Raw genomic sequence first — 25361 nt, forward strand, 5'->3', positions numbered from 1 at the left:
GAGTTTGTTGTTGTGTATAGGATAGAATGACCAGGTCAATTGCGAAGTCCAAATCATCTAGTAGCATCCAACCTGTCCACTTTATTCAGTGATTCCCCTCAGATGTATAGGTCATCATAATCCAATCAGCCACCAGAAAAGAGAGGAAGGAGGAGAGTAAGCAACCTTGTCTGACTCTGGTCCTCACTTTGAATTTGTCTGTTAGCTGCCATCCATACACCACTTTGTAGTGTGGTCCGTCGTAAGAATTCCGAATGATGTTGACAATTTTCTCAAGTACTCCATAGTGTCTAAAAGGTTTCCATAAAGTCATCCTATCCGCACCGTCGAATGCTTTCTCATAATCAAGGACGTTGATGCACAATGACAAGTTCCATCCAATTGATTGTTCGACGATGATCCGTAGTGTCGCAATTTGTTCTGTGCACGACCAATACTTACGGAATTCAGCTTGTTGATCTGGAAGTCGGGAATCCACTGAGCCGTTCATCCTGCTCAGCAACACTTTGTTGAAAACCTCTCCTGGTACTAACATTAGTGTGATGCCTCTGTAGTCCTCACATTTGCTCAGATCTCCTTTCTTTGGTATCTTGTTCAGGTGTTCTTCTTTCCAGTCTGTCAGTGGCACTTATTCTTCCTCCTAAATCTTCCTGAATAGAGTGTGAAACATGTTTGCAGTCAATTCTATGTCTGACTTTAGTGCTTTGGCTTGTATATTGTCGGATACTATTGCTTTCTCACTCTTGATTTGTCTTATGGCCATTCTGATGTCTTCCGTCGTTGGTGGAGTGATATCTATAGGAAGGTCTGTAGGTGCTACTCCGATGTTCGGTGGATTCAATAGAGTTGGTCTATTCGAGAGTTCCTCGAAGTGTTCCACCCATCTGTTCCTCTGTTCTTGAATCTCGGTGATTGGCTTTTCTTCTTTTTTCCTGACCGGTCTCCCTTATTTAGTTTATTTCCCTGTCAGTTTCTTCGTTGCGTCATACAGTTGTTCCATATTTCTTTCTCTTGCAGCTTTCTTCACTGTCTTTGCTAGCTCTTCGACGTATTTCTGCTTGTCAGTCCTGATACTTTGTTCACTTGCTTGTTTGCTTCTGTGTATTCAGCTTGTGTCTCGACTTCCTTTGTTCTTGTTCGGATGTTGTTAATTGTTGTGTTCTTGTTCTTCCTTACTTGAATCTTGTTCACGGTTTCCGTAGAGATCCATTTCTTTATGATGATGCTCCTTGTGGCCAAGGACCTCATGACATTTTGAAGTTGGTACCTCTTTGATACTTTTCCATTTGTCCTCCATAATGGTTTCTTCTTCTTTCAGTAGATCCTGTAAGCCTTGTAACCTGTTGTTGAGAGTTATCTTGAATTGGTTGATTTTTTCAGCATCTCTGAATAAGGCTGTACGGAACTTTTTGCTGCTGTCTCCCCAGTTGTCTAGTGTTTCTTTAGCTTCAGTTTCATTTTGACAACTACTAGGTGGTGATCTGAGGCTATGTCAGCTTCTCTCTTGGTTCTCACGTTTCCCATTATCCTTGTGATTTTTTCCTTGATGCAGATATGATCGATCTGACTCTCTATGATGTGGTCCAGTGAGACCCATGTAGCTTTGTATATGCGTTTGCGTGGAAATATTATGCCACTTATAACCGATTTGTTGAATTCACATAGATTTGAAAATCTCTCCCCATTTTCGTTCCTTTCTCCTAGTCCATATCGTCCCATGGTATCTTCATATCCGGTGTTGTCCATCCCGACTTTGGCATTTAGATTTCCCATCAGGATGGTGAGGTCCATTTCTGGGCATTTCGCTATGATCGATTACAGCCTCTCGTTCAACTGGTATTTATCGTCGTCATTGCCATCATCAGTGGGTGCATAACATTGAATAACATTCACTGTGATTCCTGTTATGACTTGACCTAGCCGTCGCCAAATCGTTATATCTTGGTCAAGGTCGTTGCTAACTTGTTATGACCTTACGTATTAAATAAGGACGTAACTTGCGTGAATTATCCATCAATAGAAATACGACTTCTACGACCTTCACACTGTGACAATGACGTTCGATTAGTATGAGTAATCTAGCGTCCTTATTGGTCCTTAATCCGCCTAGCCCGTCCACTTGAGTCCAGAACACCAATAGCAGCCTCGGCAATATGAATCGTTTATTTCAAGCATACTTTATTTATATATCAGACAGACCACACCATAAAATAGAAAATAATGTTTGTACAAAACCATGCCAAATGAGGCTGTAAGCGTGGGAGACAATAATCAATAAACTGAGCATAACATAGGAACAGTAAATCATATAATAATAATCAATGGGTCAAAAAGAAGCTTACAATAAGATGAATGTAGATATAGATAATCTGGTTACTGAATAGTTATACAATAGGAATATACATAGAATAATAGTCCAATAATAGGTCCCGTAAGTTATCCGTACTTACTTCTCCCCTAGTATATAACAATTCCCTCCTTCTTTGTTTTCAAGGATGCTTTGATGATCGCGAGTCCATGAGATTCCCATCCTATAAGTGCATTTCGTACTTCTTTAGACAGCGTTAGAGCAACTTTCTAATGGTGTGGAGTATTTACCGGAGTACAGCAGCATCTCTCCCGTACCTAACTTTTGCTGTTCAGCTTGGGTCCAGCGTGCTTCACTGATTTGGAGAACTTGTATCTTTTCGTTTCTCCAGCTATTTGACTGGACCTCCTGGTCTCCCACATTGTCCGGACGTTCCATGTATCTATAAAAATTGTTGCCGTGGTTGTTAGAAGGAGCATTGGCCCCGTGACTTCCTAAGAATCTCGGCTTTCATCTTCAGGCATCATAATTTTCCTTCAACTGGGGGGGCAGAGTTTAAATGGTTTAATTTGTTTATTCTGGTTGGCGTTTTTTGGAAAGGTTGTTTTCTATGGGGCGGGGTTGCCGACCCTACACCTATCCCTTTTCCTTTTTGCGGGCTTGAGACCGTTAGTAGCCCTAGGGGACTATAGGCGGAGTTGATCTTATCACACCCTGCTGGGAACTTAGTACCATTTCCAACTATACGGTCATTCGCTTTCTATTATCATGAGATAAATTAATTGGATGTACATTTTTTTCGAACGGGAAGCTTAGTCTTATCATGATTTGCATTTCTCAAACTTTTGCTATGTTTTTACGCAACAAAAGTACCATTTCTGATCTAAATAATCCATTCTGAGCTATACGTTTGGTAGATTACTTATTTTGAGTTCCACCCAACTTAATAGTTAACTGTGGTTTTGCCTCGGCTTACTATCGGTTTTTTTCAGTTTTTCACGTGAAGGCTAGTTTTAGCTTATCGTAACCTGTTTTTATCCATTTTTGCCTGTTTTAGTGTACTGTGTTTCTTATAACGGTCCTAGGCTTACTGCTTCTATTATTAGACAGTTTATGTCAATAGTCATGAAAAATTCATGCGAAAGTCCCGGTTGCCGTTTTGCTGTTACATCTGGCATGCAGTGCGACAACTGCAAAGGTTGGTTTCACGAAGCCTGCACAGATCTAACAGCAACTGACTACAGTAGACTCAACAAGTCGGGTCTTGGGTGGCTATGTGTTATGTGCAACCAGGATAACGTAGTTTTGCTGAGTAACATCATTGCCCTACTGACAGGTCTGAGGAAGAATTTGCCTGAAAACTTGATAAGTGACAGTCATACAACGGGCAGAAAAACAGGAACGCGCAGCGTAAATAAGAAGAGGGATATCGACAGGTATAATATCAATGGTGCAGGTAAAAGCACTAGTGATGAAATACTGAAACTCAGCACCATTTTAATGTCGAAGGTTATTGGCTCCCTCGGTAGACTTGGGTCTCCAAGCGCAAAGTCCCTGAATGAAACAGTGGTTCCTAACAACTCAATAGGTGGTTGAACCCACGTTAACAGGGTTTAAAGGACCAGGCGTTAACGCCTAAGTATTGTACAGAAATCAACTGGTGACTGTGCCGCACAGTTTACCCCCAAGAATGTGCATCCGGTAATCAACGAGCCTAAGAATTGGAAACGCGCTTAGACCTCCAAACAACAAGCCGTCGAACCTGGACGCACTGGAAAAGTTGGGAAATCAATAACGGTTCGTGGTGACTCTCTCATAATTATGAACCTTAAAGACAACCCTGACCTTCCCCTCAGTTTGCAGGACGAAAACGACAGGATGCTCTGGAGAGAATTGAAAAAGAATATTGAACTCCCCCGAATAAAGCCATTGACGGTCACACGGCTCACTCAGGGGAATGACCCTAACGATCAAAATCATCCGAGGCTACTTCGTGTAACACTCAAGAATTCTTCAGACGTAGAGGACGTCCTGCTAGCTAGTCACTTACTGAAATCATATGGGAATGTATGAATACTGCCTGACATACTGTATACCGAGCAAAATTTCATCCGGAACACCCCTAAAGGATCTCGCGAGGTGTATTTCCGCGGAACAAATATCATTGTGCAAGGTGTACCGGAAAACACGGACCCTGGTCAAACAAACTCTGATACTAGGGAATAGACATTCATGAAGCAATACTTAAAGCTCAAAAACATACTGACTCAACATGTGACGAGACTAGGCAAGAAGGACTGCGATTCCAGACTTCTGCTTATGAAGATATTCTCCCCATCTTCCCATATGGCGGCTGCAATTCTGGAAGCATTTTGTGCCAACAGACGGCGGTGGTCAACTGGAATCCATATGCATTCGGATAGGCCACATGACACCAGGATCAATCACAAACTCAAGCTGGAGCTGACAATACCGCTTGTGGACTGTCTCGATCATAAAAAATACGTGTAAAGGACAGGGACTACCAACTCCGAAAACCTTGTATAGGTAGGCTACTTGTCCACTCACGTATGGCTTATACAGACAAACAGGAAGAAGCTCATGCATTCCAAGTTGAAAGCATAAACTGCTTATACATGAACGCCGCGAGTTTGTCAAATAAAATGGATGAGCTACGTGAACTTAGCATCTCTAATAACGTTCATCTAATACGAATATCTGAAACTTGGATATCTTCTCAGTTTACGGATCAGGAGCTAACAATACCTGGAATGTCTTTGTTTCGCCACGACAGACAAACAGGAGTGGGTGATGGAGTAGCATTCATGCCTGCAGGTGCACCAACTTCACAACCAAGAGTTCCTATGTCTTGATGAATCAGTATGGTTCTCAGTAAGATTGTCTACCACCTAGAGGTGTCTAGTTGGCGTCATCTACAGGAGGCTCACTGCTGACATCGCACACGACAATCGTTTGCTGGAAGAATTAACTCGCTCTACGCGTCTCGGATTCTCTCATGTCCTGATTCTAGGGGACTTCAATCTTCCTAGAGTCGATTTCGCGGCACATACGTATATTGGAGATGAAAACTCTACTGAAGCTCGACTCTTCAACCTAATTAATGATCTGTGGTTATTCGAAAATGTGAAGTCGGCAATTCATTGGAGAAACAGTCAGACGCCGTCGCCCTTAGACTGGGTTTTCACAAATGAAGAATTCCTAGTGGACGACCTCTCAATTCTGGCTACCTGGGGAAAAGCGATCACGCCGTTCTAACCTTCAGTTTTGTCAGCAAACAAGCGTTGGAATTTCAAACGGTTGAATGTGTTAGCTTTACACAACTATCTACAACAGGTGGATTTGGATGTTTACCATCAACTTGAAGTTGATACTCATTGGGATATCTTACTGTACACGCTCTTATGTGCTACTATGCATTCAGTTCCTGAGACGGTTCCCAAAATCTACGAGCAACCCACAATCATCAAGAACCACACTCTTAGTTTGCTAAGCCACAAAAGGCACTGTTGGGCAGAATACAAACGAACTGATAACAACGACGCCTACAGGCAATACAAACATATAAGGAACTTATGCACAAACGCAATAAGAGAAGACAGGCTTCAGTACCAGACCATGCTTATCAGTAAATTTATCTCCAACCCGGAAAACTTATTCCTTTATACAGCTTCTCTTCGACAAGCTAAAACTGGAGTTTACCAACTGCTAGGTCCTAATAGTCGGACCAATAACAATGGGGATGCCGCTAATCTTTTGGCTGAACAATACCCTCAGACATTTCAACCGACCCACACCAACTACACTGATGAAAGCCTCACCAGCAACTGCACAGGAATCTACGAAGTGAACCTGAGCGTTGACCTGATGTTCCGTAAACTGCAGCACATAAGAAAAGACACTTCTCCTAGTCCGGATATGGTTCATTCTTCTATACTGAGGGAAGGAGCTTCAATCCTCGCAACAACGCTTAGGGTAATGTCTTCACACTCGCTAAGCCGAAGCAAAATACTGGAAATTAGGAAGATGGCTCACATCACACCAATTTTCAAAGGAGGTCAACGCAACCAACCCTCGAGCTACTGACAGTTGGCCCTTCTCGCTATGCCTTCTAAAATCATGGAGTCTCTGATATGCGATAGTATACACAACTACTTATTATCTCTAAAGTTGTTCTCACCCCAAAAGCATGGTTTCAGGAAGGGTCACTGTTGTACAACCTACCTGCCGACTGCAGTGGTCAGTTGGACAAGCATCCTTGATCGTAAGGGGAAGGTTGACGTTATTTAGCTTGATTTCTCAAAAGCTTTTGATAGGGTCAACCATATATTTCTTATCAATAAGCTTAGACGATTAGGTATCAAACCACCTCTAATTGACCGGCTCACTTCATATCTAAAATCTCGACATTTTAAGGTCAGGGTGAACTTCACTTTCTCTCAAGCTATGGAATGTCCTTGTGGGATCCTCGAGGGCTCAACACTAGAACCTCTTCTCTTCTTGATTTACATAAACGATCTCCCACAACGATTATCGTCTGACTTATTGCTTTTTGCTAGTGATGTGAACTTTGGAGAGAGAAAGATACGCAACCGAGAGGATATACTGGCACTTCAGGAGGATCTGACTCGACTTCAAAGTCGGGCAGACGACAACGGACTTACCTCCAACACTTCAAAGTGTAAAGTAGTCCATCTGTGACATTTCGCAGACTACAGTTACAACTTGGGAAACTCCTCTCAATAAGTATTCCAAGTCTAAAAAGATTACGACTTGAAGTTGTTCGCTATCTGTGAAAAAATGCCTTTCAGGCAAACCTTGCACTGGTAACATTTTTGGCCAGTTTGACGGTAGAACTTTCCACACAATCTTCAACAGTTTTATTCGTCCCCATATAGAGTGCGGAAATATAGTATTTCCTCCATCACTCCAAAGGGATAAGGACACTCTTGAACGTATCCAACGTCGAGCCACGAAATCAGTTCGGGGACTCAAATTCCAACCTTAAGAAGAACGCCTCCAATCACTTAACTTTTACCCGTTATAGTATAGGCGCCTTGGAGGTGACCTTTTTATGACTTGTAGTATCCTTAACACTTCCGGTCATCCCCTTAAACATCTTCTTAAGCTTAGTCACAACCCTAACCTAAGAGGCAACACCCAGAAACTGGAGACCCAACATAGCAGAACAGACTGTAAACACAGCTTTTATTTCGTAAGAGTTGTCAAATACTGGAATTCGCTGCCGACTGAGCTGGTCCCAGGAGTCCTTTAAGAGGAAATTTGACCTATTCTTAAGGACTAAGGATAACACATTAGTATGATTTACCAATTTCTTTTTTCCTATTATTGTTAATATACCTAGGTTTTTGCCTGGAGGTATTGGTGATCCACTGCTACCAGACGCGGCAGCCCGTTAAGCGAAAGCTTCTTCTATTCCGTCCACAATCGTTTGAATCCTTTGAACTGCATAAATAACTAGGTCGTTTATCGACGCGCCATATCAACTGCGAAAAATGGCTAGGTCAGTTTCTCCTAAAGTTAGGGCTCTTGTGGATCGTATTATTAGAGTCGATCATGCAGGAGAGTTAGGTGCCAATAGAATTTACCAAGGACAGCTTATAGTACTTGGGAAATCGAGTATAGGCCCGAAAATAAAGGTAAACGTTTACCAAACTTCATTTCACATGTTTAATTATCATTATGATTTGAATTTATCTCAAATACTACCAAGTATAGCTTACGATAGTATGAATTTACTAGCTTAAAATAATTTCGTCTTTACTGATTCAAGAATTGTGAATTAGGATTTATGAATTGGTCGGTTACTTAAAAGAATGGAACTTTAGAGCATCTCTCTTCGTGCATCTACCCAAGCGATAGTAAAAAACTATTTGCTTTGTTACTTTGTGATCTCTGGGCAATATTTTCGGTCACAAGCATTTCCGAACTCACCAAAATGAAATCCATCACTTTGGACTTAATTAGTTTGGTAGTATATATATATATATATCCTGAAAAAATGCCCAAAGTATTCAGAAATACCCCACTACACATTCCAGACTGTCTTCGTAATCGTCATCACAATCTCTGTGTTTTTCGGCTGACTTAATCATTCTCATTGCATTTCAAAGATTACTTAGTTTCAAATTTCAGGCGTGTTTGAGAACGTTAAGTCAGTTACCCATATATTCGTTCGGATTTCAAGATATCTTTAGTTCCATGGCTAATATAATGTTATGTTGTGATTACTGAACGATAGAAGCATATATTTTTTTAGTTTAGGTTCAATAGGTTCCTTTTGGGTATATTCATTTGTGTTGCTTTTATCACACGAAATTTCAAAGGTACTAATTATTTACATCTATTTAAAAGGAGTTATTCAACCGATGTTTTCTGATCTCCGTGTATCAAAGTTGTTTTGGATTGCTTTTGTCTTTCCAAGTTGTCCCTTAGTTATTTTGGTAATGTCTGACACTGGTGATTAAATGCAATTAAATGCAAATCCAAAAGCGATGCTATTAGATATACTAGTTTGGTTTTTCATTATACATGGGATGTTTGCAAACCCGTAACAATAATTTTTACTGTATTCGTAGAAAATGCATGATCAAGAAGAGGAACATTTGAAAAAATTCCAGGAACTTATTCCTATTCATAGAGTCAGGCCAACATTACTTTTACCTTTGTGGAGCATTGCTGGGTTTGCACTAGGTGTGGGAAGTGCGCTTTTGGGTTCTAAATCTGCTATGGCTTGCACCGTTGCTGTCGAGTCAGTGATATCTGAGCACTACAACAATCAAATTCGTGAGCTTGTCGAGAGTGACCCTGAAACCTATCAAGAGTTGCTGCAGGTTAGTTGTTATTTAGATAGTTTGCTGTTTGGTTTTATGTATTTGTTGATGTACAACAGTGTATTTCGATCCTACTTTTCTTGTTGATCAGTTATCAAAAACGTGGTCTGAGTTGCTGCATTCCACACTAACATATCGAGAGGGGATTAATAAGGGAATAAACATAGGTGAGAAATAGCGTCAAATTCAATGTAAAGCTACATAGTAGAAAAATGATTTAGAAGGGATCGATAAAAGTACTGAAATTATGGAAAAACATAGTAATAAAGATCCTGAAGAAGATAGGTAATAAATTCAAGTGCACCATTCTAAAATATTTCATCCAACCATAGATTACGATCATTACAGATCCAGACTTGGAGTTTTACATTCACTGACATGATTCAGTCCATCATTCGTTGCATCTATTATTCAGAGTCGTATCTTTGTTTAGCTACTTGTAGCATTTCGCATTGTGCGTTGTGGCATGGTTCTAACAACGTTCCAACCACCTAAGTTAGAATAGGATAGCTCGGTCAGCTGGCTTACTATCTCTACGTAAGATTTTACACTTAACTAGATATTATAACAATTGATCTAATGCTTGTTAAATTCTTGTCTGTAAAATAGTTCTGTACATCTTATTGTCCAATCTATTCACCTTCGAAATGGAGTTCATTTATTGTTGACTTAGATATGAAGGTTTTTCAAGCATCGTCAAAGCGAATTAAGATAAGTTCAAATATATCGTCCTAATTTTGAACATTTAAGAGGCTTTTGCGACTAATTATTTCACCCTGGTTCATACTTAGTGAAACGCTTCCCACTTTAGCCTTAATATTTTTTAATTATCAGAAATCCCGACCGTTGCTGCTACCTTGACGTGGTGGTCGGGCTTGCCTATCGTGATGAAGCAATCGAGCTATGCTGGCTGGAACAATCGTTCCTCGAGGTCCTACCATGCCAGACAGGTCGGTTGAAGAGTGGTAAGACTAAAAGCAGCAATCCCAAGGTCCGAAGGCAAAGTCGTACTGCTGACTACAGAGGTGTGACGGCAGTAAGGTGTTTCCTTCGGACAACCAGCATGACAGCGATGCTGCCTTCCCACAAGGAGGGGTGGGGTTAGAAAAGGTCGACCCTAAAAATGCACACCTCGCCTTATCCACGGATTTCCGTCTCCGGCGGTAAGGTCCTTTAAAGAACGGAGCTAACACGTCAAAAATCCCCCACAAAAAGGCCGTGCGTGACCGACCTCAAGCAGTTGTCCCTTGGGCACTGCGGTCACGCTCCCAGGTCGTTAAGACCAACACTAATCCGATTTCTTTTTCAGGTCCCTCAAGAAATACCCTTCCACGGTGTGAGCAGCCGGTAAGTGATATTAGCCCTCATACCCGTAACAGCACACGAGACCAAGTTGGTCACTTTCAAATCCTTCCTACACCTAATAACTCTCTTATCTCCACGACTAACCCTTCTGACGTCCTTTTATCACCTTGCACCGCTAGGGAAAACGATTCAAGTACACGGAACGTTATTCCTGGTCTCCTGAAACCACGCTCTAAACTACATATAGGAACTTTTAATGTCCGAACATTGTGCCAAATAGGACAACAGGCTTCCTTAGCTAGGACTCTAGAATCTTACACCATCGATGTGTGCTGCGTCTCCGAAACGCGCATACAAGATCTGAGTAGCGTCATTCATTTGACCTCACTATATCAAAATAAAGAACCATCTCGATACACGCTTCTTGTATCTGGAAGCCCTGATGCTGCTTCCCGTGGCCTCGCTGGAGTAGGTATAGCATTAAGTCGTAGGGCAGAACTAGCTCTTTTAGACTGGATCCCAGTAGACAGTCGTCTATGCGCTGTCCGACTCGGAAAGATAGGGAAACTCGTCGTTGCCTCTTCGTCGTCTCTGCCTACTCTCCCACTGACTGCAGCTCAGACGATATAAAAGATGAGTTTTACAGGAAACTTTCTGACCTTCTCCGAAAAGCTAGGCGTTCTGATGTAGTAATAGTGGCTGGTGACTTTAATGCTCAAGTAGGTAAACTAAGTGAAAGGGAAAGACACCTGGGTGGATCTTATGGTGTCGTGGCTCAAAGAACAGATAATTGCGACCGTCTGTTGCAGCTGTGCTCAGATAACCGCCTATTTCTTGCAAATACTAACTTTAAGCATAAGGAAAAACATCTTTTGACATGGCGACTCCCGAATTCGTCCCAACGTTGGACCCAATTAGATCACATTGCTATCAGCCACCGATGGAGGGGCTCGATAGAAGACTGTCGATCATTCTGTGGCACATGTTTAGACTCAGACCATGCTCTAGTGCGAGCACGTATCTGTCTTCGTCTTACTGGACGTAGGAAAGACACTGCAGGGAAGCCTCTAAGGGTTCTACTTAATGATAAGCAAGCTAAGAATATATTTCAGGAACAACTGGAAAAACAGTTAGACAGACATGTAAGTTGTGCCCACCCCGAAGCAGCGTGGAATGGCATCCGAAAAGCTGTGGAAACAGCAGTGATATCCGCTAGTAAGGTAAGCCATAAGGTCAGGGAGAAACAATGGATCTCAACAGCATCTACCGCACTGATAGATGCTCGAAAACTTATCCCACCTGGCTCTGAACATAACGAAGAGCGGAGTCAGCTTAAGCGAAGGCTAATAAGAAGCCTACGCAATGATCGTGAACAGTGGTGGGTAGCAAAAGAAAGAGAGATGGAAAAGGCAGCGGCAATAGGTAACAGCAGACAACTATCCAGACTTATTAAAGAAACCGGCATTAGGAACCCAACTATTAGCGAAACTATCTCAGACAAAGATGGGCATATCATTCACTCTCAATCCAGGAGATTGGATCGATGGGCAGAACACTTTAGGGATCAGTTCAACTGGCCTTCAGCCATACTTCAGTTACCCACGATCCCCAGTCGTCCTGAATGGCAAGTTGAGGTAGGTTCTCCAACTCTCTACGAGGTCGAAAAAGCTATAGGAAATCTAAAGCGAGGGAGAGCCGCAGGCCCTGACAGGTTTACCCCTGAGATTTTTAAGGATGGTGGTCCAGTACTAGCAGCGAGATTGACTAAGGTCTTAGATAGAATATGGGAACTGGACGTAATTCCATCTGACTGGTCCCAATCACTGATTGTGCCAGTCTATAAGAAAGGACAAAAGTCCTCCTGTGACAATCACAGAGGAATCAGTTTGACTAATATAGTGTCTAAAATATTAGCTTCAATAATATTTGGACGCCTAACCAAAGCTCGTGAAGAGCAGACTAGAGAAAACCAGGCTGGTTTTCGACCTGGACGTGGTTGCATAGATCAGATATTCACTCTACGTCAGGTCCTAGAACATAGACACACATTCAGATGTCCCACAATAGTAGTATTTCTTGACCTTAAGGCGGAATTTGACTCCGTTGATCGTGAGGTTCTATGGCAGTGTTTGTCAGTGAAAGGAGTACCAAAGAAGTACGTTAACCTCATAAAGGCTCTCTACTCGAACACAACTGGTCGAGTTAGAGCCTATGGCGAACTGTCATCAGAATTGGTTACCTCAAGTGGTGTTCGTCAGGGCTGTCCACTCTCCCCATTCCTGTTTAACTTTGTTGTCGACATGCTTTTGGAGATAACACTTTCATCATCTCAATCTCCTGGAGTTGAACTTTTACCAGGAGGCTCACTTATTGACTTAGAATACGCCGACGACATAGTTTTATTTGGTGAAGACGCTGACAAAATCCAGAGTCTTCTGACCACCATAAGCAACTATGCAGGCATGTTCGGGATGCGATTCTCTCCCTCGAAGTGCAAAATGTTACTTCAGGATTGGGTTGCATCGACACCTGAACTAATGATAGGGAGTGAAGTAGTTGAGCGTGTTGACAGCTTCACTTATCTTGGGAGTCTCATCAGCCCTTGTGGTCTGGTGTATGACGAAATCTCAGCACGGATACAGAAGGCTCGTCTAGCTTTCGCCAACTTGCGCCATTTATGGCGTAGGCGAGATATCCGTCTAGCAACAAAAGGACGGGTTTACTGTGCAGCAGTTCGTTCCGTCCTACTTTATGGCAGTGAAACATGGCCCATAAGAGTAGAGGATATTCGTAGGCTACTAGTTTTCGATCATAGATGTCTTCGAAGGATTGCTCGTATATTCTGGGACCACCGAGTAAGTAATGCAGATGTTAGGAAACGGGTACTAGGTAAGGATGGAAAATCGATTGATGAAGTAGTGAAACTTTATCAGTTGAGATGGCTGGGACATGTGTTACGTATGCCCAACCACCGACTGCCCCGACGTGCAATGCTTTATAGTGTAGGAGCAGGTTGGTAGAAAGCTAGGGGCGGCCAGACCAAAACATGGCATAAATCCATGAAGTCACTGACAAGTGGACTGAGCCATGTTGGTAGGTGTAGACTACCTGGTTGGGACTCGCGAGATGATAGCAACCGATGGTTAGAGACCTTGAATGACGTGGCTCAAAATCGTTTGCAATGGCGAAGGTGTATCCACTCTTTGTGTTCTCTCAAATTCTAATCTTCTGAATTATTTGTGTCCTTTTCCTTTTTCTCTTTCCAAATTTATTTCACTGTATTATACTCCTTGAATAACATCTTCAAACCCTAATCTTTCGGATTACTGTTTATACTCTTACTACTTCTACCACAATGGGATTTGAATCGACAACTTCATCTCTGTGGTAATGTGGTATGGCAACTCGAACTGATGTATGTACGTACGAAGTTCTACGTTGTAACTGACTGACTGACTGAATTATCAGAAATAACGCATCTGAAAAGACAATTCAATTATCCAAACATTTGCGTTTGAAATATCGGTATTCTTTTTTTAATAAAACGGTTAAATGGATTCTCTTGTCCATGGTTTTTAGAGATATTGCAAAATTTTTTACCCAGGCTCTAAATCCGTAATTAATTTTGCAATGATGTTTAGGGCGGTTACCTCAATTATAGAGGCTCATCTTCGTGACTGGATGAAACAATGGACAAGTTACATTTTCTTAATAGCACTGAAGACTGCTGAAAGCAGTATGTTATGATGATGTTTATATGTGTATTTGAAAACTAATTTTCACTTTTGCAACAAGTTGCATCGCTTAAAATAATACAACATTATAAGGATGCATAAACGAAAGAAGTAAAACAATAATTATTATTGGTTTTCAAAAACATATACAGAAGTCTGTTGCATGTCTAGTTTACTTGTGTTTATGAGGAGCCTGAAATCAACTTAGCTTTGGCTTGATTTTTTTATTTGTAGAGTGTGTGAGTATATCCAAGAAAGGTAGTTTGTTTTTTGACTCCTGTTCCTGGAACAGAATGTGTTAATCACCAAAACTGGCACAGGAAAACAGGAGAGTCAAGTATATCGGAAGCCGACTCACACAGACCAAATTTCCAATTACTGAAGCAACAACTCAAGAGCCCACAAAATCAACTGCGTACAAGCTTTGTTCAAGAGGGCGAGTACACACTTGCAGCGAAGAAAAATTAGAAAAATATCTAAAGGCAATCTTCCAAAAGTACGGCTAACCAATCAACTTTATCAAAAAGTACCAACAAAATGCATCAGCAGAAACCAACAAACGGATCGTAAAGGGCATATCAGAAATTACAGCGAGATTGTTGAAGCCTTTTAGAATAGGTGTAGCACATAAACCAACAAAATCACTTCAATCAATCCTATACAAACCAAAGGACAAAAGATGGAGAACTGAACTGGCTGCTAAAAACACTACGTCGGACAAAGCGGATTCTCTCTTCATCTTCGCCTGCATGGACATCAATCAGCGGCCAAGCGCCATGACATTTTCGCTCGTATCAATGCATGTGGACAACTATGGATACACATTCGACTCGGAAAATGTTGAGATCTTGGATAAAGGCAATTCTAAAAACACCAGAGAGTTTTTCAAGCAATCAGAAAAATTATGGACAAGTATAGTACCACAAATAAAATCAATGGGCAGTAAAATCGAAATAAAGAAGTAAAAAACTGACAGGTTAAGGGTCAACAATGACCAATCAAGATCGAGGTCTACAGGACAAGCTGTGAGTCATATGTGGAGAAATTCGAACACTTCACCTCTACCAGAAGTTTGTTCTGATGATGTCTTTCGGGATAGCGACGAAAGCTCCACGACCAAACCATCCAGCCCAGAGAACAAAACCCCACCAAAATATTTCTATATTTTGGTGCAAGACATTTAATTGATTGATTTACTGCATGGATGTTAGTTATTAAGTGTCTCTGATTAAAGGACCATTTACAACATATACCAACTACAGACTACAAAACGTACAAGTTGCTCCGCAAATTTTTCCTCGAAATTTAGTTATGTATCTTACATAATACTATTCACTACAAAATATGTAATCTATTTACATATTGTTCCTCTGGCACAGTAATTTAATCACTAGAACTTTGCTTATCCTCTGGGTCATTAACTATGAGTCCGAGCTGCTCTGGTAGTTTCAGACTATTTGATTGTAGTCTGCACTACCAGTGATTGGAGATGTTAGGTGACATAGCTCTTAATCAGTCAATTAAGATGAGATACATTACATATTTGTTTATTTGCCTTGAGTTTCAAAATTTTACCTTTTGTTCTATCAATTCTTTCTTCATCGTCAAGTCATATTTTTTTTGTGTTGGAATCTATGTATCATGTATCCAAGCCAACTCAATCGATAAATATTCACAACCTTATCAACCGATTACGTATCTCTCACTAGTACCTCACCTTCGAGCTAAGCATTTCTTACTCAATTGTCTCACTAAACCCTATCGACGCTGCAAAGACACTTGTTATCAAGTAATTGCCATCTGTTTGTGTTTTATACTTTTATAGTCAGTATTTTACAGTTATAGGATAACACATAACGGAGTGGTACACAGTAAACCCAACTTTCTGGTTTACAGGTGGATATCTCATACTAGTTAGCCATAAGCAGTGTTAATCCTGGAGCATTTGTACGTCAGTCTAAGTTGCTACACCGCATCAGCACAACGTGTTCAGGAGATTTTGTTTTGCTACTATCCTTACCAAAAAGAGCTATGTCGTTTGCGCATTGTAAGTCGATAAGTGAATATCCTGGTGGATGATTACTCCATTAAAAGTCAAGCATAGAAAATGTTGCCTCTAGAAAAATATTTGAGACAAAAATAAAACGGGCAAATGTTAACACTCTTGACAAACACCACTTTATGTTGCCAATTCGGATGACTGTTTGTTTTATGCCCTAACTCAATTGATGCTGTTCAACCAAAGAGCCCTCAGACATCAATACCAAGTTTGAACTTGATAGTTTCAAGTAAACTAAGCATTTGGTAGAGAGTTAATAATAATTAGCTTTTCCGTGACATCACAATGAGTGGAAAATTGTGTTTCTGATGTTTCGTGACTTAATGTATTGTTTCCTTTCTACCGTTTAAACTTGTATTAATTTCATTTCGGTTATTTATTTACTCTGAAGGAGTGGCTTACATTAAGTCATGAAACATCAAAAATGCAATTTTCTGCCCTTTGGGATATCATAAAAATATATCTATTATTAGCTCTCAGACAGTTTATATAATATTGTGGCACACTTCAATAATAAACCGCCATCAAAGCTCTAGACTAAGGCGGTTAGAAGTCACTTCAGTCCGAGGAATACTATTAAAACCAGTCGTTTGTCTATGTTTCGAAACGTGTTGTGTTGTATCGGAGAGTCTTGCTTTTCCCTTTGTGTATATTGAGACCTACTGCTGCTGCTACACTGACCGTCTTCTCCTGCATTTGTTTTTGCGTGTGTGGTAGAAGAGCCAAATCATCTGCGAAGTCTAGATCGTCCAGCTGCATCCTAGCCGTCCATTGTATCCCGTGCTTCCCTCCAGACGTTGACGTCTTCATGATCCAGTCGATCACCAGGAGAAAGAGAAAGGGTGAGAGTAAGCAACCTTGCCTGACACCGGTCTTTACCTCAAACGAGTCAATGAGTTGTCCTCTATGCACGATTTGGCAGTTTAATCTATCATAGGAATTCCCTATGATATTGACTATCTTCTCAGGCATACCGTAGTGTCGAAGAAGCCCCCATACTGTTGTCCTGTCTAAGCTATCAAATGCTTTCTCGTAGTCAATGAAGTTGATTATTCTACAATGATCCGTAGAGTTGCGATTTGGTCTGTACACGATCGATCCTTACGGAATCCAGCCTGTTGGTCTCGAAGTTGGGCGTCTACGGAGTCCTTCATTCTGTTTAACCATGCCCTGTTGAAGACTTTTCCTGGTATTGAGAGAAGAGTGATGCCCCTGTAGTTATCACACTTGCTGAGATAGCCTTTTTTAGTATCTTGATCAGGTTTCTTTCTTTTCAGTCTATTGGTACTTGTTCTTCATCCCAAATCTTGTTGAAGAGAAAATGAAGTATCTTTGAAGTTACTGTCACGCCTGCTTTCAGTGCTTCTGCTGGAATGTTATCTGGTCCTGCTGCTTTGCCACTCTTGATTTGTCTGACGGCCATGCTGACCTCTTCAATTGTTGGCTGGTCAACATCGATTGGGAGGTCCGTGGGTGGTACTTCGATGTTGGGTGGGTTCAGTGGTGCTGGTCGATTCAAGAGTTCCTCAAAGTGTTCTATACACCTGTTTCGTTGTTCTTCAATGTTGTTGATTACCTTACCTTCCTTGCTTTTCACTGGTTTACGGTAATTTCTAGCGAGTTTCTTTGTTGTGTCATACAGTTGTCTCATGTTTCCTTCTCTTGCAGCCTTTTCCGCCGTCATTCCTAAATCTTCCACATATTTACGTTTGTCGGTTCTGATGCCCCTCTTCACTTGCTTGTTCGCTTCTGTGTATTCGGCCTATGCCTTGGCTTTCTCTGTTCTTGTTCGGCTGATATTGATTGCTGCCTTCTTGTTCGTCCTTTCTTCAATCTTATCCAGTGTAGTGTACCAACAGTGATCCATTCCTTATGATGGTGCTTCTTGTAACCCAGAACCTCCTGACATGTTGAAGTGATTGCCTCTTTCATCCCTCTACATTGAGATCGTAAAAGGCCTAGGACTTATTGCTGAGGGCTATCTTGGATTCTTTGAGTCTGTCAGTATCCCGAAGAAAGGCCATATTAAACCTTTGTGATGTTGTTCGCACCGTTGTCCAGTGCTTTCTGAGTTTCAGTTTCATCTTGGCGACCAGCAAATGATGATCTGAGGCTGTATCATCTCCTCTCTTGGTTCTCACGTATTCCATCGTCCTTCTGAACTTTTTATTGATGCAGATTTGGTCGATTTGATTTTGTGTAGTGTGATCCAGTGAAGTTCATGTGGCTTTGTGAATGCGTTTGTTTGGGAATATGGTACCACCTATGACCAGTTTATTGAAGGCACATAGATTTGCAAATCTCTCACCACTTTCATTCCTTTCTCATAGTCTATGTCGTCCCATGATGTCTTCATATCTGGTGTTGTCCATCCCGACTTTGGCATTTAGATTTCCCATCAGAATGGTCAGATCTTTTGTTGGGCATTATCGACGATTGACTACAGCCTATTGTAGAATTGATCTTTAACGTCTTCATTGTAATCGTTGGTAGGCGCATAGCATTGGATGACGTTCATTGTAATACCCTCTTTCTTTGTTTTGAAGGAGGCTTTGATGATCCTTGATCCATGAGATTCACACCCTGTGAGGGCTTTTTGTGCTTGTTTGGATAGCATCAATGCCACTCCTTGTGTATGTGGGGCATTTTCTTCTTCGTGGCCGGAGCATAACAGCATCTCCCCTGAAATTAGTCTTTGTTCTCCAACCTGGTTCCAATGTGTTTCTTTGATTCCAAGCACCTCTCAGTTGTATCTTTTCATTTCTGCAGCAATTTGCAGGGCTCTCCCGTTCCCACACATTGTACGAACATTCCATATACTTAGACAAATGATTGCTCTGGTTGTCATAAGCGGCATTAGCCTCGTGACTTTCAAAGGAACTCCACTTTCACCATAAGGCGTCATAACTCTTCTAAATGAAGACTTAACCCCCAGCGTAGAGTTTGAATAATTTGAATTTTTCTGGTTAGCGTTTTTTAGCCAGTTAAGTTTCTGCGGGATTGAATCATTAACCCCATCCCCAACCCTACTCCTTTATCTGGGCGTGGTACCGGCAGTAACCCCAGAGGGACTCCAAGTGGGGTTACCAGCCTTTTACTAGTGTCATAAAAATAATGATAGTTTTAAGAAATTTGATATAGAAGAGTTCAAATCTTTATCCTTCATGGTTCGAGACTATGAGCTTATACTTTGACTGTAAGGTTCAATAGCTAAGGATATATTAATTTTTCCCTACTATAGGACTGTAATACGTATGCAAGACGCGGAAATTTTCGCGTTTTAAAAAAAATCATTCAATATAAGGTAGCTTCAATTTTGAAATTATTTTTATACATGGTAGTAATTTCGAGCAAAAGAACTATTTTCTTTCAAGACTGTAGTTCACAGCTTCTAGGTTATGGGTAAGCATCGTTTTATTTCCCCACTTTATGTTATTTTAAATACTCATTGACAAGTTATCATAATATTTTTTAAAATTTATTTTGTATTTTTCTAGACATTAACCAAGTTTCGGGATGAAGAAATGGAGCATCATGATACAGGCCTTGAACATGATGCTGAACAGGTAAGTTATTATGAATGTATAATTTATAGATAAAATTAAAAATGGTCTACTTTAGTATACATTATGTATAGTGCATAAAGTATATATTTCTAACTTGATTGTTAAACAGGTGGTGGAGCTGTTTAATGTCTTAATTATGTCTGCCGTTTACTTGTTCTATAGTATTAACATCTTACCATACATGTGGTTTTTGATGACCTCTGAACCTAAAGCTTTGACTAAGTAGTTTTAATTTCGAAATCTTCAGATAATGATTCATCATGGTAAAATTCAGTTTAATCTCCTTTCATATTACTATGAATCATTCTCTTTCACACATATCTATACACCACAGGCCGGTATTAATAGTTTCTGTGTCGGATGTGTCATTTATCTGTTAATTCAACAGTAAAATAACGATGGGCTTAGATAGTATTCTGAAAAGACGGAGTATATTAGACCCATACGAATTTCCATACAGCAATATTTAGTTCCTTACTTTTTCTATTGAAAATTATCGTTTTCATTGAGCCAAAAATATTTTTTTGGTGTTATCAACAACCATGGGTATAACTTAGTTGATATTTATTGTTTTTATGAAACAGTATAATGTGATTATGGCATCAGTTATACTGTGTAATTGGAAATATATTCAACATGATTAAACAAATAGAACTCATTGGATGACTCAGCTAACGCTTATCTTTTATTTTCTGTAAATGCTTATAAATATGTTTCGGATAAATCAAAAATATGGAGTAAGATGCTCCCTTCTATCACTGGATTCACATTACTTTCACTATCATATTTTTATTTATAAGCTTGAAGTAAAGCAAGAATAAGAAATCGAACGGAATTATGTAAATTTGTTGAAAACTAATCCTTATCAATTCATGCTCAGTGTAAATATTTTGTTGTCCTTCAATTCTCATTCAGCTGTCATGCAGTCAATAATTTTACAGTTACTTGCGACTAGTTATTAAATTAATGGTATTAAATCTAAGGAAGATTATCCGCTTTTTATTAGGTTAAATATCTTATTTTGTACCTTTCAATGAAGTAACTATTTTTCTTCATATTACACAGCAAACATAATCGTCTATTGACATTATTTATTGATTTATATCCAACCTAATTATGTTAGTACATTATTGGGTGGTTATAGAAACAATGAATCCCTAATTATATGGTTTAGACTTATCGAAGTAAGTCACAGAATTTACAGTTTGCATATCCACGTGAAGTTGTAGATAAATTCAATCTAGAGTGAGAAATATCCGTCTAAAACTCTTACGTATATGATAGTAGGACATAAGGACTATGTCACAGTATAACTACAGTAAGACCATTTGGATGTAATTACATAACAAATACAGATCTACAGAATGGATAAAATGGGTTAAATGATATGACTAATGATCAAATTATTTTTAGTTAATGTGGACTGTCTTCATAGAAAGGTTCTAGTGTTATATAAAAACTAGTCTGATAATCATCCAACAAAATGTTTGACAGACTACCCAAAGGGTTTCGATTTATAATGTATAATTCCTTTGACATGTTTCTTAATTGCCGAGTTTAGTCTTGTTTATATTGTCTTCAGACACTGAATTGTTTTTTTTAAACGACAGCTCATAGAGATACTTAGCACAGGTATCTCTTTAATTTAATCGTTTTTTGGAATTTAAACTGTACTCCTGTCATATTGTCTAACAATCTTTTGTTTTACTCCAGGCTCCTTTCTACGATATCATGTCTCAAATAATAAAAGCGGGTTGTCGAGCAAGTATTTTTTTGGCTGAACGTATATGATGAAAAATTAGCTTCAATAATAGTTACTTTGTACATTTATTAATGATTACTCTCTAAATTACGTGTTCTCACTTTATCACACGTAGTGTAAATTTCCTACAGATTTTAATTCTTATTACTTTGGTTTATTTAGATACATTGTGAATGTTTTCCATCATGAATTATTGTACGTTGGTTCATTAAAGACCTCATAAATAATTCACTTTTATGTCACGTAAATTATGTTAATCAAATCAAATTTCTGAAGTAAATAATTCAGCTGTAATTAAATACTTCATCTAGTTTTCAACCGAAAACTGTTAGCTTTCATATAAATGTTTTGGGTATTGTTAGTTGAAGTTAGACTGATTATCATGATTCTAATGAGAATTTTACATATCTTGTTTAGTGACTGACCTATCCAGTGTTATATTTCCGGTACAGTGGGGAATTTCAGCATGAGATACTTCGACATTTTTCTCTCGTTTGTTTAAACTACGGAATGTATACATTTGCATATAATAAATAAAAATGACTATTAAAAGGCTTATAACAGTTGTTAATGTCTACATATCTTCAACCGCAAAGATTGTTCGCTGATTCTCCTTTTACGGCTTATACGTCGCGAAATATATTTGCCGAATAAGATATCGTAGAGATCTTGTTCTTCCATATTTCAGACAATGGTCAGTCTTAAGTGTAGCAGACGACCTATTTACAGTCAATCAGCACTTACTAGTTTGAGAAATTTAAAATAACTATCTACAACCCTATTATTAGTTCAAAGATTCACGACCAGTAGGTTTCATTGATTATTTGAAGCGCATAGGTCCTGATATCATAGAGCACCAAAAGCAGCCTTCACACAAAGGACATAAAAACATTGTGGGAAATGGGGTTAGGAGTACATATCCAATCGATAGATGAAGAAGAATAGTACCTAGCAAGAGATAGTTCAGCTAAAAGTACAGCTGTTAGAGGAAAGCTGGAAGAGAAGTGCTGATTTTCGGCTACCGTCCTGTTGTATTTGTACTAATTGATGATTTTATTGTACGCTTATTATGAATCTCGGATATAAGAAGTCCAGTTGCTCTCATTTAGTCCTATCTGTCTCAAATTCAACTGTCCTAAGGACTACTTCTAATTATCACGTTGACGTCGCGACGGAGCCTTTGATTGGATATACACTGGAATTCTGAAGCTTTCGAAAATTGCATAGGTTTGAAATCTGGAGTGTGATCAGGAAAGATGTCAAGGATAATAAAAGTGTGGCTCATTTCCTTACATTCATCGGCAAGGATGCCTACATCTTACTAAATCTTAAGCACTTCCAGATAAGCCTATTTCACTTCCCTACGCAACTCTCAAAGAACTACCATTAAATCATGTGAGGTGTATTTTAAATACCTTGAAAGAGCGAAATTTCATAAAATTATTCATCAGGACAAAAAATGTTTAAAGGGTCTGTCCTCGGATTACAGGAAATAGTCGTCAAATGTAATATTGGTGGTCGAATTCATGTGCAGCTGTGTGATCTTTCAGTCGCAGTAATTAACATACCAAATATGGATACAGTTCTACCTATCATAAGTGGGACTATTCTTAGCACATCAATTCGATTGCTTCTTATCATCATACGTACCTAACTCTAGTGCTTGGCCCGATTGAATATACCGCAGGTAATCGGAGTTTGACAATACCGTAACTAGTATCACCTTGTAGTCGAAACGTGACAACTCAGTCGAATCAAATTCAGAAGTGAAGATATTCGAAGATATATTTGATAGAATATCGAGAAATGACTCATCTAAGCTAGCTAGAAGTTGTAGGAGATGTGTAGCACGGCGTACCCAATCGTGATCTGATGCGAATGCGTGACCGAGCGCTTTCAGCTAGGAGAATCCATTAAAACTAATGTGGTCAACATTAAATATCGAAGACTTACAGGGTTGTTTTTGGGGATTTATTTATCGCCAAACGATTAGTGGAGAAAGGTGACTGTCTTCTTACTGGTTTATGGATGTGTACAGGGGCATCTCGTTTATACTTCGACACCCGACTTGGTCAATTAAACCAGATATGATCACAATAACTGTTCAATGTAAATCTTTGAGATCCGTGAGATGTTGTTTGAAGTCACTCTTGATTCCCTGAAGAATACAATCTGTTGTAGACTACAAAAACAGGTCGCTTTTCATACCACTCCCTTCTCACCATCTTGAAGTCATTTATTCTAAACGTAAAAAAGCGTCTATTAATTGATATCAAACTAGCTAGTCCTTTATTTTGCTCTAATGTTTAATACAACACAAGTATAATAAAAACTAGATGTCAATGTTAAAACGTCCTGGAGTTCTAAGAACTTCAACAAAATCTTGATTGCAGTCCTCGGAGTATGGTATACCTCAATGTTAGGGTTTCCGAAATACATAGTCAGACTTGTCTGTTGTTTGATCAGTATCAGCCTGCAAAAGCTAAAAGAGGTAGTTCAGTTGATATATGTGGCTTCAGAAACAATATATCATATCTTGTTTCGATGGAGGCATTTAATAGATCTTTCAGCGACTTGTGACTCCCAGAACGGGGTAGAACGTTTGACAGATACGAACTACTGAGGAAGTTGAAGAACGATATTACGCAAAAGATGATAAGGAAAGTCAAAGAAAAGTGAACCATGTGCGTTTCAAAAGGGCATACTGAATCTGTCGTTGGTTTAGCTGTCTACGAAGTTCGTATTTATCTGTTCGCGATGACGTTTCTTTAACTAGTGCCCATTACTGCGTTGCAGTTAGTAGGAAGATAGTTTGAAACAGGATGGCAAAAGATGCGTTTAATGTTTATTACTGACAGTAATATTTGGAATTTTGTTCGACCTAAAAATCTGAAGACGTTCCCAATTTTGTTTAAGTGATTGTTGTTGGTTACTGTTACCATTAAACATTGGATCCTATGAGATTGTTTATTCGTTTTGAGCTCAAAGCTGAGTGACAACGGTTGTATAGACAGTGTTGTAAATTAGAAGTGTTCATAGTCATTAGTAACAAACGTGACAGATGCAGATTAAGCTGAGTAAACAAAGTAATTGGTTTCTTTTAATTGCTAATGACATATTTCTGTGTTGGTTGTTATGCAATACGGATGGTTCTGTTGGGAAAGCACATTCTAGGCGTAAAAGTGACCAAGAGTTTGACACCATAAGACAGTTTAAAAAGATTGTGAGTTGTTCACCTATGGTAGCCTTTGATCAAAATAAAGTTTTTAATCTACTCGCTTTCTCAGGTCCTTGAGGCCTATAAACAACACATTTCAGTCTCCAGTTAACAGAATGTTAATAAGTAGCATAATATTTTCGGTAATATTTAAGAGATCGCAAAGCTCGGATTTAAATGCTAGGGAATTCACAAGGTTGGTGGTCTGTATTTATATTCAGATAGGAAAAATGCTTTCATTATTATTCACAGATTCTACGAAAAACGGAACAAAGTCCTGTGGCAAAATAAATGAAACCTGATACAGATTCCTGAGAAACAAATTGACTTTCGTTTAACAGTCTTCAAGCATGGACGACCTGAATTGCTTGGTTTCATGGGGACATTATGTCTTGTCGAGTAATAAAAAACACCAACATACCTAATAGAAAGTGTTGTTGTGAGAAGGATGTTCCTATTTAAGGAGATTATTTCTTATTCCCATATTCTGGGTAGCTTTCAATGTACGAATATATACTTTAGTCAATTTAAATGTCTA

The 25361-nt window shown here is 39.5% G+C and overlaps 1 protein-coding gene across 1 annotated transcript; it reads left to right on the top strand.

Annotated features, from left to right (window-relative positions):
* Positions 1-7842: 7842 nt before the first annotated feature.
* On the top strand, positions 7843-21902 carry Smp_180060 (putative coenzyme q10 biosynthesis protein; the record flags this gene model as incomplete). The annotated part of the gene is made up of 4 exons (XM_018788804.1): positions 7843-7986; positions 8926-9180; positions 19776-19844; positions 21558-21902. 4 exons carry the CDS (start codon positions 7843-7845, stop codon positions 21633-21635), a joined length of 546 nt encoding a protein of 181 aa, XP_018654310.1. The 3' UTR covers positions 21636-21902.
* Between the last annotated feature and the right edge of the window lie 3459 nt (positions 21903-25361).

This window comes from Schistosoma mansoni, chromosome W, assembly GCF_000237925.1.
Source record: "Schistosoma mansoni strain Puerto Rico chromosome W, complete genome".
In the NCBI taxonomy this organism is placed as follows: domain Eukaryota; kingdom Metazoa; phylum Platyhelminthes; class Trematoda; order Strigeidida; family Schistosomatidae; genus Schistosoma; species Schistosoma mansoni.